At 40.1% G+C, this 15,075-nt stretch overlaps 1 protein-coding gene across 4 annotated transcripts in view; it reads right to left on the reverse strand.

Annotated features, from left to right (window-relative positions):
• Positions 1–10,937: 10,937 nt before the first annotated feature.
• Positions 10,938–15,075, reverse strand: part of LOC139694773 (uncharacterized) — a 31,438-nt gene continuing 27,300 nt past the window's right edge. For 3 of the 4 annotated variants that reach the window (XM_071593291.1, XM_071593289.1, XM_071593290.1), the window contains exon 2: positions 10,938–13,492. In XM_071593291.1, the coding sequence (XP_071449392.1) occupies positions 11,544–13,277 (1,734 nt within the window). In that variant the 5' untranslated portion in view covers positions 13,278–13,492 and the 3' untranslated portion in view covers positions 10,938–11,543. Of the gene's footprint in view, positions 13,493–14,779; positions 14,798–15,075 lie in introns of those variants that run through there. The other variant, XM_071593292.1, reaches the window with a different exon arrangement.

A 15,075-nucleotide genomic window follows, 5' to 3' on the forward strand; every position in this document is an offset into this window, starting at 1 on the left:
CAAATAAAAGGATTGTATCGCATGACAATGACCAATTTTTTCCATTTTCACAAATTCACTGAAAACATTATTCGCTTCCAGATGCCTGCCAAACAAATACTTAACAACGTGGCATCTTCGAACTTGAAACGTATATTTTATAAATGACATACTTTTTTAATAGTGGTCAGTTATTTCATATTTTAGGACCTACAGTTTTCCTTGCACTGAGTGATGTCCTGATGGCGTATTTAGTCATATCGGCTGCTGTGATATCCTAGGAAACATACTTCTTGGGGATAAATAGAATTGCTGTATGGCACACCATAACAACTCGCTGAGTCATGAGGTTGAAACTCATTGCCCAAGCGCTCTAAATCAGAGCTGTGTTATTAGTCAGATTCCTCGGCTTCCAAATGAGACTGAGATAAATATATTTTAGTAGTTGTAAAATCTCAGTCTTTGAGACACCGGAGACATCTGCAGAGGCAGTTCCTATCATCGGTGAATCTGCAGACATGTATGCACACCCACCAAAGTGGTCATGAGTGGTAATGCACTCACGTCAACTCTCTTTAGAGTTCTAAATTATATTAATGTATTTTCACGAGAAAATACAAGTGAAAATACGTAATATCAAAGTAAGTTGTGTAGTAGAGGAAGAATTTGCGATATAAGTTTTTCATGCATCAATAAAAAAATGTTCATAACAACTATAAAACCAGCCACATGCGCTCAATTGACCATTAGTGGCCATAATAGGCTGAGTCATTTATGTATTCAAATATTTTCATGTCACTTATTGGATTTTATGTTTTGAATAATCCACATAGTGTTGAATAAAAAAATCCCAAAACAATGACAATAACTACCCAAATTGTTCACATCTAAAAATAAATAGCCATCAGTTTGACCACTATGGCCTTCTGGTCTTATTAAGCAAGAAATTGGTATATGTCAAAAAGGAGCACAATCATATTTTGCCTAATAACTTGTAGGTAGGTCATTGACAATTTTGTCGTTTTGAAAGGGCCAAAATTGGCGGATATGAAAAAAAAAGTGGTTTCAAAAGTTCTTTTTTTTTTTTAGTTTTATATAAAATTATATATTAAAATTGTAGCATTTTAGTGATCAGTCTTTGGAGCTTATCATTGCCACAAGTTAATACTTATTGCCGTGACTAGTAATCCATAAGCAATTATTTTCTCCAAGAATAATTTTTCTGAGCATGCAGACAATATTATTTCATCCACCATCAGATGGCATTAAAGCTAGTTTTCATATCACTATGAATAAATATAGCCAATCTGGTAACAATTTCTTAGTACGCCTATCATTTTCATTCATCTCATTGTTCAATTTGCATGATGTATTGAAGATAATAGTTAAAGTAGGTATAAAAATAACTTGGCTCCACTTAAAAAATGTCTAAAACAAATTAAATGGTGTACAGTGTTTACAAAGGCTAGTGGCACTTGGGTGGCCAGAGCATGCCTTTGAGCTGTGGGAAGAGAGCATGCAGGTTTATGGCAACAGTGCTTGTGTCACCTGTTGTGCTAGATAACTTGGTACGGTAAGTGACATAGTTGCAATGAAGGTGCAGGTTAGGAATCATAGTCCCTGCAATGACTGGCTTTAGAAAAGTAGGTCCTGTCACAGAATCATCCACTGCAGTGCCATAAGCTTTTGTAAGGGTTGTACTGAAAAGAAATCACATTGCTCCTTTTATATTATACCTATGATGTAGTATTCATTCCTTTTCTTCGATAAAATACATTTTTTTAAGCTTCTGGTTTGCATTTGCACAAACTATAATGATGAGATTGACATGTATTACAAATGGAAAAGATACCATCGAACATAAAATATTTCTACTTGGACAGGATTAAAAATCTCAACTTCAAAATGTTTCTAAGTGCATCTCACTCATTATTTTCAGGTTTTCTTGATTAAATGCAGGGTTCTTGTCACTTTAAATATTACCATAAGCTGAAAAAATCTTTTGCAGCCTGTATTGACGCGGGCAATCTTTACAATATCATGGGATTCCTATTATATAGGAATTCCAAACGGAATGTTAACTAAGTCCACTGTTTTGTGCTCTTGACATGTGCCTTTTCCCTGAATTCTGTAATCTTATTAACCCCTCTGGATAATGTTGACATCTGAAAAAATGTGCAATTTCATGCACAAGTCTTTACATACATATTCATGATTTTTCATATTCACCAGGATTGAAGTCAGGGATTTCCTCAAATAACTTCCATTCCAGACTATTTAATCTCAAGGTCATGAACTTCATGTAAATATGTGACAATGGTTTCACTAATGCTGTATTCACTTTTTTTGGTGTTAGAACTACCCAACTCTGCAATTGTTTCCTTTTAGTTCAATCAAAATGTCCAATGGCAGGTTATGTACAGAATGTTGTATTTTATCTAGTTCTCCATGAAGGATATGAATATATTTTATTTATTTAGCATTAGTCCAAAAACACCACATCTTGGCCTTTACATTGGATTATTAACAATGGTCACATTTACAAACACCCAAGCCCTAGGCGGAGGAATAGCCACCCAGGCGGGAATCGAACCCGCAACCTTTGGAATGGCAGACGAGGACTTTACCCCACCGCCACTGGGGTCGGCAATGGATAAGACCTCTTAATTCCTTCATCAAATGAACTCTGTTACACAGTTTCCTTCACAAATATTACTGCAATTATTACATTGAATTAAAACTAGATTGCTTGCACCATCTACGTATTATTTTATTTTCTGCTGGAGCTTCAATATCAAGATGATGGTCAGTTGCACAGTGTACGAGTTCATATCATGGAGGCCCTCTTATTAATACAAGGACGTACAGAATAATGAAATAATCTGACCCGGGTACTTGTATCCAAATATTTCCTATACATATTCTTTCTTTTTTGTGTTCAGGAATGCAAATGTTGCTACAGTCACCACAGTAGCTCACACAACTGCTATCCTAATCATATCATGACTTTGTGCCCAGTACTCCACAAGAAGTACAAATGGGAGAGGAAGTTTTTCAGATTTTGGAGGCATTTTACTGTACATCTAACGGAACATGATACCATGGCCATGCCATTATCTAAACAAATTCCATATTTTTTCAGTTTCTAAAATAGTTGTAGAGCAGGTTTTTCCATATGCTCTCTCTCATGTGTGCCCATACCCTGCTAAAATAGCAGCAACATCATTGCCTTATTTATTTTCATAGTAAAAAAAATGAAGCTGCATTGTCCCTTCCTGTCCATAGTTTCATGTCCATAGTCCATAGTAAATGGACCATAGTCCATAGTAAAGGGCTTCCCGTATGTCTTTTAATTAAATTTAAAAATAACTTCTCTTTCTGCTTTCATCATCAGTATGAACTTATCATGCACTGTTTGAGCACTTGGAATATCACCAGCTCCTGTTAACATCATGGAAAGAGATGCAACATAGTAATAAAACATCCAAGAAACCAATAAATTGAAAGTCATATAAATTGCTATACTTTTTATGGTTAGGCACAATAACAGGGATACCATAATTCATTTGCACAAATACTAAGGAGCTGATGTGGTTTAAGATAATAATTTAGTACAATTGAGGATCAAGTAAAGTAGACATCTTGGTCATTAAAGAAATTATTGGACGAGTAAATAGAAAAATGATTGGGAAACCATAGATAACACATGAGATGATTAAGAAGATAGATGAGGGAAGGAAATGAAAGAATGTAAACAGAATTAGGATGAAAGAAACAGAGTTACATAAATAAAAGAGGGGAAACTAATAGGGTGAAAGAAGCATGGTGGAGGATGAGGTGCAAGGATATGTATTCATGGAAGGTGGTTGATATGGGTGTGCTGGACTGGAGGGTGAAAGTACTATCAGGAAGTGAGGGGGAGGGGGGAAATCTATGCTCTCTATCAGAAGTATGGCAGAAAAATTATTTGAACCCAGAAAAAGTTAGGAGAGGTTGGAAGAATGCATAATGTGTCTGTATGAAGAAGATATTAGGCCAAAAAGTTTAGACATATGAAGAGAATATGATGTAGGTGGGGATAGCCAAGATCCAGGCATATTTGATTGCAAGACAATAGAGCATTAAGGGAATTGAAATAAAATACAGCTGTAAGAATAGATATCATCCCTCAGAACTACTTGGGGGTTTAAGACAGCCTAGTGCTAAGAGCTGGTAATGGGCTTATTTGTAGCTTTTTTTGACATAGGAATTAGGCCAAAAGATTTCATCAGATCGGTGCTGCTTAAATTTCAATAAAAGGAAATGCAGCCATACGTGCAGACTATTGAACAATAAGCTTTTAAGATTAGATTGGGTTCAGAAAGGGGAGAGGCACGCATGATGCCATTGCAGTAATGAGATAACTAATAAGAATATATAATACAATCGAGACGTATTTGCCTGTTATGTAATTTCAACATGTCATTTGATCGAGTAAATAGGGAAAACTAATTAATACATTGCAGAAAATAGCAATAGATTGGAAGGATTGGAGTATTATCCATGACTTGTTTATGCTTCAAACTGCAAGGGTGAGAGTGTCAGAAAGGGCAGTGTTAGGAAGAGGGGAGAGGTAGGGTTTAAACATATTCTGATGGCTGTGGTAATGTCAATTGCACAAGAGTAATCTGTGAGTCACACTGAATTTTTTGCAATTCATCGCTGTGTCATTAAGCTCATTATTCATTAAGCTGACCTAGCTGACTCAAGGTTATGTTCACACAAACATAAGGGGATCATTACGTATAAAAGTATTATGGGTAATTTTGAAATGAGACCCAAACCCAAAGGTCGGTATGCTAGTTGGTAGAGCTCACCTCCTCCTAAACCAAATAGCATTTGAAATGCACACAGCAGCAGCCAATGGTTTCCCAGGAAGACCTAACACCAAAAAAGCACAGTTTGGGTTTAGCTGACGGTGCCCAGAGGCATTCCCAGGAATCGAACCAAGGCCTTCAGGGGAGTAGCCCAGCTGTCTACTCCTGACTGCTGAGATCCCATCTCACTCTTCATTCCAGGAAGTTAAGTGATTTTATTACATACATTTTCAATTCATCTGCAACAAATGGAATGACAACAGATATTTCCAACAGTTTTACAATAAAATTCTTAATTTAAAACATTGTGCTGGTAGCAGTCAAATTTCTCTTTAAAATCTGGCTAGAAATTTGGATGCAATGTGCCTTGCCTTACCCCGACTGATATTCTAATATTGATAGCTACATTCAAGGGTAAAGTATGATTTTCAGGAATATAGTTTGGACACCAATAGTAATGAGAGTCATTTATATAGTATTACATTGATGTTTACAAAAATCAATAGCGAGTACAACCCATGATTATCTTGGCTATTATTATGATCTTTGCTACATAAATAGAACAAATGTTTCCCTAAATAGAGGCCAATGCTCTTATGTGTGTACCATGTACACAACTACTTCTTCTTTATTGACATTTAAAAAATGTCAAGATATTTGTGGATTCAAGTTTTATTGGTTTTTTCACTGTCTGTGTGATACACCAAGGATTTTGATAATTAATTAAAGGAGTGATCAAATTAATTGTCAAAATCCTATCACTTATTAGTCAAAGGCAATAGTTATTTTGTGCATGTACCATACAAATTTTCCATTACCTTCTGTTGTGAACCATTAAAGATTGTGTGTATGATTAGATTACCCTTATGATCATATGACTCAATCAGGTTATAGTTTGATTTATTCAGAAGGCTCCTAATATGTAAACCATCAAACACACTCAACATCTGCAGTGAATCACATTTAGTTACACCAGTCACAGCCTCACTACCCACTAATACAAGGGTGTCTAGAAGGCATCCTTTTCAGTGCACACACTATTGACCCTTATTTCACCCGCCATTTTTGTCTGGATTTATCCCTTCTAGCAATGAGCATAGCATGGTGTTAACATGCATGCAGAATTATTTTTTTGTTTTCAGAGGACTAAATAGCACAGAAATAATTAGGTCATCAACATTATGCAGTGATCCACTCTCTGGAAACAAAACAATATAAAATCTACATTTAAAAATTAAATCTCACAAAGTAATTTAAGAGGTACACACAATGTAATTAGACAGTAACTAAAGATTATATTATGACAATGTATTGAGGAATGATGATGTAGTTCAGTGTATTTGCTCATTCAAAGAGGAATTTTTCTAGCTCTGTATAATTGTGCCAATTCAACCAACACTAGTGACTCGAGTTGACTGGGGACTGGTATTTTGTTTGATGTTATGGCAAAGCATTTCTTTCTTTCATTCGAATCTTTTTTTAATGCTTGTAATATGATATAACCACATAACTATGAATTTTTTCTGTTCTGAAGTGAGAAAGGAGAAACTACCCCAAATATTTCCATATCATTAGTTAAGCCAGCATTCACTCCTTCGGGTGGAATGTCACTATTTGAAAATATTTTAGGAAAAATGTTCACAAGGCCCTTATCAGGTTCCCTACCCCAGTATACGGTGGCTAAAATTACAAAGGAATTTTGCAAAAATTAATATCTTTTTTCCCTAAAATTTCAGTTCTATTTTTGATGTCATAGTAATCAAATCTCATTGATTGAAGAGTACAAGTAGTAATAATTTCATTCAGTGTTATTTATACCCAGTATTCGTAGATTTAGTTACAAATGTGCAACAAGGATTCACTCCATTAATATCCATGGTGGAAATCTTTCTTAAAATTGAAGATGAAGCAAAGTAAGCCTATTGTGAAAGGAAGATGTGAAATGAAGCTTAAAACAAAAAAAATATTTCATGTGAACTTAATCACTTTTTATTATGAAACAATAAACATTGCTTCCAGTTTTTGCCAGAGTGGTACAGCTATCATAAGAATCTTATTTGAAAAAAAAATTATTGGTGAATGGCAATTGATGAACCTCAAAACTTTGTCCACGGTAGACATTTATGAGCCCAAAATTAAGTATCGCAAAAGTTCACTTTTTGGATGCTAAGGTGACCAAGATATTGACTGAAAAGAGGATCAATTTTAGTACTAATTATGTTAAGGGGATATTTTTCCAAAAGGGAGTTCAAATAGGTCAAGATGTTACTTTAGGACCAATATACTGCATTACAACACAAGGTAGAACTGTGCCATGTAGGTTGGAGGCGGTAGGTGCCACAATTTCAGATTACCAAGTCAATATCCACGTAGAAATGGTGGATGGCAATGATCCTAAATATTTTTCCCTGGGACTCAGACCAACTGTTTTAAAGAGTTCCTCACTTGAGGTCTTGGATTAATGCTCACACTGAGGTGGCATTGTAATGAAGTCTGTGACTCAAGTGGGTAATTGTTAGCTCTTTAAAGTGCAGACATGTACTGGCTCAACACACCCCCAGTTGCCTATTTTTCCCAATCGTTAATATGTTTTAAAAGTCTCCCACTATCATTGGATGCCAGTGGATCCTGTATCAGTGCATAGTGATAGTTACTGCAAATAAACATACCACACTGAAGACATACCCATCCACAGGAAACATTCTAAAAACATGAAATCTGGCCCCATGCAAATAAAATTTACAATCTGTGGGCTGGTTTGGCAAGGGTATTACACCAAGCTTTCCCATTTATAAAATTGTAATTTTCAGAGAATTAACACTGCAAGCAAATTACATCAATGTATTCCTTTCCCCATATCCTTGTTCATAATTCAATGGCAAAAGGATTTCCTCAGCCATAGGCATCTGATCACCCAGAGGAGCGGGCAGCAGGTCTCCTTTCCATGACCAAAGGTAGAGACCACAGTGGTCAGTACTGTGACTTGTACTCCTCTCACTGCAGGCATGGTGAAAACTACTTTAATGGCTGCATCAGCACTGTGATGTGAAATCCAACAGGAAACCAACACACTCACTGCCATCCTACAGAGGAGCAGCTCACTAATGCTATTTTCTTCTCATTAATTTAAATAATGGATTTGGAGTTCTCTTGAGCGAAATATTCTGAAGGCAAACTAGACACCCATTCTAATCTTCAGGTGAGGACTACTTGAGAGAGTACATCAGGCAAAAATGCGTTTATCAATTTAGAATTGGAACTTGGAATGCTCAATTACTCCAGGCATGTGGGAGGCTGGAAAACACCAAGGATGAGATGCATGGAATGGAGTTTTACATCTTAGATATATAAGTGAAATGAAATAGCTCCAAGGAGGAGACTTTTGGAGCAGTAGCTGGGGAATTATTCACCCTGACTCTCACGAATGAAAATACAGGAGTGAACATAATATTGTGAAATTGTCCCACGAGTGGGAAGTGCTTCCCACAACACAAGTAAAACATTCATTATGGTGACTACAGCAAGAAACCTACAGATACCATAATGGCATAAGGTTGCAGGCCAGCAATGACTATGTACATGACAAAGTTGAGGTGTATGATGATATCGCAGTGGTAATAAATAATGTACAAACAGGAGACAATGAAATTATACTTGGCGAATGGGATGAAATTGTTGAAGAAGACAAGAAGGAAAAAAATAGAAAGAGATATTGTATGGAAACAAAATGAAAGAAGGACAGGCTTTTAAAATTCTGTGGACAAGTCAGAGGTAGCAAACATATCCTCCCAGGAGATAAGCATGGAGGATACCAGCAGATAGATAAGAGAATATATTTATCAACACATCCACTTATACTCATGAAGCAGAGATTTAGGAATCAAATTAAGGACTGCAAAAACTATCAAAGGCTAGATATCAACAGTGACTACAATGGAGTGGTAAAGAGATGCAATCTTAAATTTAAGAAGTCAAATTAAAAATTGAAGACTCATTGGCAGATAGATTTAAGTCAAGGATAGACTGCAGAGAAATTGCTAGAAACGAGGATTGGATTTAGAGAAGCTGCTAAGAAAACTACAGGAAACCATGGATCGAAGGCAAAGAACTGGACCTAATAGGAGAGAGAAATAAGTATAAAAACTTGAGGACTGAGAAAGAACAGAAATGTTAGAGAAAGCTGTGAAATGAATAGAGCTGAAAAGTGAGAAGAAACAGAAGAGTGGATGAAGATCTTGCGGATAAAGAAGTGCAGCATACCTTGGAAGAACAGAAACATGACGTGAATTAGAGGACTGTGAGACACCATTTCAAAAGTATACATATATATATTTGAAATGGTGTCTCACAGTCCCCGAAAATATATATATATTCTCTTTTCGATAAATATGAGTTTATTCGAATACAAAGTGAAAATGGAAAGATCTTTAGGAGAAGTTTTACTAAAGAAAAGGAAAACACAATAGAAAGAATCCAGGAAGAAGAGAATTGTTGACAATGATGACATAGACAAATACATCTTGAGGGATTAGTTATATATCCTCAGAAATAATAAAAAATTCAGGAAAAGAGATTTTCACACCAAAGTAAAACCTAATATGTGGTATGTATACAGAGTGAAAATACCATTTGACTTTAAGAAGAATGTGATCATCCCCATATTACAAAAGAGAAAGGCAGAAAAATATGAAAATGTCAGTAACAATCAGTTTAAGTGATTCCTCGACCTGAAGAAAGTCTTAAACAATGTCGGAAGAGTATGTTATGTATCCTATAGGATGTTGGAATGAACTACATCGATGGGAGACTGACACACTGTCTACATAGAGAACAGGCAGCAGGGATTGGATGTGGTGACATCAAAGAAGACTAAAATAATGAAAGTAGCAAGGCAAGGTTGTTGCATGCGTATGTTGAAAATTCATATAACGAGATCAATGAAAAGATAAAGAGGTGGCATATGACTTCTAGGATAAGGGTAGTTATGCAGCGATTTGCGGATGACATGGCCATACTAGCAGAGAAGCCCTATGAGGATACTAGTGAGCGTGGAGGAGGGGATGAAAAGGTACTACCTCAAGATAAACAAGATTGAGACTAAGGTAATGGCCTGCAGTCAAACTAGGGAAGATATTCTCCAAGTAAGACTATGGAAAGATACGTTAGAACAAGTGGAAGAGTTTTGCTATTTAGGAAGCAGGATCACCAGTGAAGGAAGGGGGACATAATGAATGAGCAGATTAGGAATGGCAAAGAAGGCTTCCTATCTGAAGAAGCAACTGCCAAGGTCAAATAGTGTTAGTTTAGGACATAAGAAAGCGATTTTTGGTAAACGTCATGCATGGAGTCTACAAAGAGGTACTCCAAAGAGCGAGCGAAGAGGAAGAAGCCCGCTAAGGAAAGTTAAAAGAAGTTGGGCATCGATTGAACACATCCTGAGGCATAAGACATGCCTCACCCGAGGCCATAATTTGAGGAAACATGGAGATGGTTGAAAGGGGAAGGCCAACAATGAACAATGAGAAGTAAGTCATGGCAATTTAAGTGTACATAAGAGAAACATTTTATCATGCCTGAATTGTTTGCAAAACAAGTCCTAGGTCAACCACATGAGTGATTGCATGTTGAGCTTGCTTTCATGAGAATGGTTGGAATAATGTCCAATGACAATTATAATGCATTGTACGTCAAAAATATTTTTCCGAGGAATTGCATAAATTGTGACTTTTATGGGTTCTCAAATGACCAGTCTTATCATACCATGAGCGTATTAAGTAACCATTACTTGATAGTGCAGCACAAATACTAAAGGCATTCTTCAAACCCAGAATTTCCTAACTGGTAGCTTTCCCATAATCCGATGACGGCAACTCAGTCAGTATTTTCATGATAAGTAGAATGAAGCAGTATTAATGCATAACTTAATATTTTTATAAGGATAATTTAGTCGCTCGGAGCACTGCAAGTGAAAAAGAGGCCATTTCCTCTATTTTGTGGGCTCAAAGGTAAGTAATCTCATGAAAATGAATGTTCACAGGGTTTAAATGAGCACGTGATTTAGTGGTATAATTTTAAGTAACTACTCTAATTAAGTTTCTTCTTAAAATAGCTTTTAATATGAATCTTAAAGGACATTTGTACAAAATAAAATAATTATACGTATAAGCTAATATAAAATGTACAATTCCCAAATAAATACCTATCGAGGAACTTGAATAATTTTTGCTTTGGGAGCAAAAATAATTTTATGCTGTTCGACAACACATGTAGAGAAGCTATGCACAAAAATTCCATATTAATGGAGTTGCTAGAGTTAGCAATTCAATTGTAATTAAATTTTCACACTCACCTGAGTAAATACAGTACTCCCAATCTACTTATATTTTAAACGCCTTTGTTCTTTTTTTTGAGTTTATGATGGAATGACACTTCATCACATGTTCAATTCACTATGTTTCACTGACATGCTTTCCATTTAACTTTTGTTTTAATTTCGAGTAACCGAAATGATAGAGGTATGTTGTTCTATTTCAAAGAATATCACATTCATTATACATAGCCTGATGAACTACTAAATCACTGACAATAAATCTCTCATACTTAAATATTCTCACTAAATTCACACATGCACATAAAGTAAAAATCAACTTTAAACAAATGCAAACCCTTTCCACTGGCTGACTCAATTATACACATTTATCCAAAACTTTAAAAATGTCGCACCCTGTCAAAAACTCGAGAAACCGAAGCAAGATCCCTTGGCGACATTTCTTGATAATATATCAAAGGTCGTCTCTGATAGGGTCCTCCATGATGAACTTTACTCTGTGCATCACTGTGACTTGACAATGACCAACTTTCCCCCGGCTTCACAAGTGAAGAAGTGTCTTCATCAGATGCGGTAGGCAATGCTCCTTTGGTTACACTGTCTGGACTATGAGTGGGTTCCCTAACCAGGGGCATCTGAGTCCAGAATTTCAGCAGCATTGGACGATTCCACACCCCCCACGGACGACTGGTTGGCTTTTGGGGCTGCGGATGGGTAGCCCAGTGGCCCTCGGGCGAAGGAGTAGTGCTGGGATACTGGGGGTACGACGGTGACCTTCGCTCTTCCGCGTCGGGGAACCTCACCCTTTCCTCGACTCGGCCAGGAAATACGACCCTTTTCTGGGATTCCATCTTCATTTCTTCAGTTTTGTTGCCGGAAATGTTTCCATCGGGAGCAATTTCCAGATTTTGTTTGTGCAGAACTTCAGGCAACTCTGTCACTTTGTCAACGCTCGACTCAGTCGTGGCATAGTTGGCGATGAATGTGGTTTCGTAAATGTGGCTGCTCACAAAATGAACATCAGTGGTTCTCTCAGCGTTGGTGTCGTTTACATTACTCTCAGGGGCGACAAATGCGACTGTCTCGTTGAGTTTATCAAGGGGACTATCGTTCGATAACTGTCCAACACTGCCAGCGTGCGAAACTTCCCTACGCACGGTACTTTCTTCGGTTGAATTACCCGAATCGATTTGAATCACTGGTTCTATGCTCAACTCCGCATGGGTCTCTAGCTGTGCGGCCGATATTTTCTTGCCATTTTCCTTCACAAAATCACCACTGTGGTCACCTACAATCACACCGGTTGCATTCCTCTCCAGGTCTGCGGCGCCCAACAACTCGTCCTCAGCATCTTCCTCGGGGTTGTCCGACGGGGATCTCGTTTCCTCTCGCACCACTACGTCCTCCTGGCTCTCCGCCGCCACCTGCTGCTCCTCACCAAACAAGCCCAGCCTCGAGGGCACGCCCCCTGGCGCATCCTTCTGCATGCTCGCCTCCACCACGACCACTAAATCCACTTCGTCGCCCTCCTCCTCCGACTCCTCGTTCTGGGGAGGATTGGTGGCCAATGGTATGGTCACCAGAAGAGGGCCCTTCTCTCCAGCGTCGCTCTGCGGAACCGCCGGGGCTGACGACGGCGATGGCTCTCGGTAGAGGGCGTTCAACCGCTGGAGTAGGAAGTCCAAATGCGCCGCTTGGTTCACCCGCACCACTTTGTGGCATCGCCCCATGGCGTCCGAGCGGTAACCCTCGGCGCAGGCCGGAATCCCTCGATTACCCTCCCCCCTGATCATCGGCGCGATGAAAACAGACTTGGGGGTGATGTGGGCCTTCCGCCGCGTGGGCGCCTCGTCCACCAGCAACCACCCCCTCCACAGGATGCGCGACTCCTCGTCTTCATCCAAACGCCTCGCCGTCCTCTGGGGCTCCTCCCGCCCACCCTCGCTTCCGCCGCTCTCGGAGGGTCCCACGGGAACGTCCGCGCCATGGCGATGGTGCCCCGGGGTCGTCGCGACCTCCTCACCAAGCCCGGCGGCCGCCGCCAGGGGCAAGAGCAGCAGCAGCCAAGCACACGGCAGCCGGAGGAGCGCCCGGGAGCCTCGCTTCCACCGCATTCCTCCCGCTGCAGTTCCCGCATCAGCCGCCCGCCGCCTTCTCCCTCCCCTCGTCCTGCGCCTACCGCCGCAGCGCGACAGCACCCGTGCGCCACAGAGAGCCACGGCGCCTCGCGGCTTCGCTCTGCCCACCACTCATCGCGCCAGCAATTCGGTGCGAGGATCAATACGCCGTGCCGCCACCTGCAGCTCGTGTGACTGTATCCCCCCTCCTCCTGCGAAAGAAAAGGCAGTGTTTACCCACCCCGACCAAGTGACTCGGTCTTGCGTACAGTGATGCCTGCTATTTAACGGAAGTTTAAGGCAGTTTGGGCGAAATATTCAATTTTTTTCTCTCTAGAGCTTACTCCCCTATTTCCGCACGCGGCCCTTCCACACTGCGTCGCGGATTTACAGTTGCACGGGCCTGAGTGCAGCGGGGAAAGAGAGCGAATAGACCTACTTTCGCTAAGGTTTGTGGGAGGAAAATGACAAGCGATTAGAAGGGAAAAAATTTAATTAGTTACACAATACTTTCACTCCTCGCACCCGGATTTCCCGACCATGAAAATCCGCTGTCTGACGACTCGGTGCGTGTGAACGAGCGAGTCTTTCCAAAATAGCGCATTGGGCGGCTTACGGGCGAAAACGGGCTTAGGAAAATCCCTAATAATATCGTAATGCTAAGGGTGGGAACCCTTTTCACTTGATGTGCACGGCAGGCGAAAGTGAAGCCAAGTGGGTCACCGAAGATATCCTTCCCTCCCCCACCCATCTCCCTCCGAGTCCATACGCACCTGTAAGCAATGTTCTTCCCTGTAACGAACGCTCTCACGCTTCTGAGCTGGCTCCTCCGTCTCGGTGCCGCTCATAACCTTGGGAGTTCCCGCTCGATCGCTTCTCACCACTCAGTCCCTCTCACCTTCTTCGTAACTCGCTAGTGGAGGCTAAATTGAGAGATAGCACTCATGCTTTCCACATCGCCACACTTAATAAAAAAAGGAGACTTCTACCTAGCAACCAAAGTGAATAATGCAAGCCTGACTAGCCGATCTCGCAGAAGAATACCGTTATGTTTAAAATTCCATCGATTAGCCGTGCCACTGGGGCACTTCGGCCATCCTGCAGACGTGCTTATTAAATGTTGCCTATGCTCTTTAAAAAGGCTTAAGTGATCTTTTTTTGAGAGACTGACGGGTAAGGGCGGGGCATTCATCTACCGTAGGCACTGGAAGGGCGGCACATTCTAGGGGGGAGTGGGCCTCACCGAGAGCCCTTCGGAGGATTTGTAGAAAGTGAAAGGGAAATAAATAGAAAATTCACCTTTCGAAAATGGAGATCCTACCGAACGGACGATGAATGCTATCACAGGTTTCGCCGTTTTCAACCACAAACATTTCATGAGTAGAGAACGAATCCAGTTGAATAGAAACGGAAATGAGTCAGGCCTTTAAGTGAATCGTGCAATTAATGACTTTGGTCAAAACTGTCCGAGTAAGGGTCAGTGCGAATGCAATAGCTACCGTAATAGAGGACGGTGACCCTCGGGGTGATTCCAGGAAACTCCTCAACGTTTACAGTAGATAAGAGAGTGCTCTCAGATTAGCGTACATGTTCAGGCCACTATTTAGTATTATCTAAGGAATCCACAGTCACAAGGGAAGCACGCAGGAGTCGAGACGTCGAACCGCAAGCCAAACAACACGTCTCGTACAGAGAGCTCCCTCTGTTCGAGCTAAGCTGGGAGAGATCGCTGGGAAGACAAAAAATAACACCGATGCGGGCTTACTCGGCAAAATAATTTGAAACGTCGCCAGCA

Source organism: Hetaerina americana, unplaced genomic scaffold (assembly GCF_022747635.1).
Source record: "Hetaerina americana unplaced genomic scaffold, ioHetAmer1.1.p SCAF_54, whole genome shotgun sequence".
NCBI lineage: Eukaryota > Metazoa > Arthropoda > Insecta > Odonata > Calopterygidae > Hetaerina > Hetaerina americana.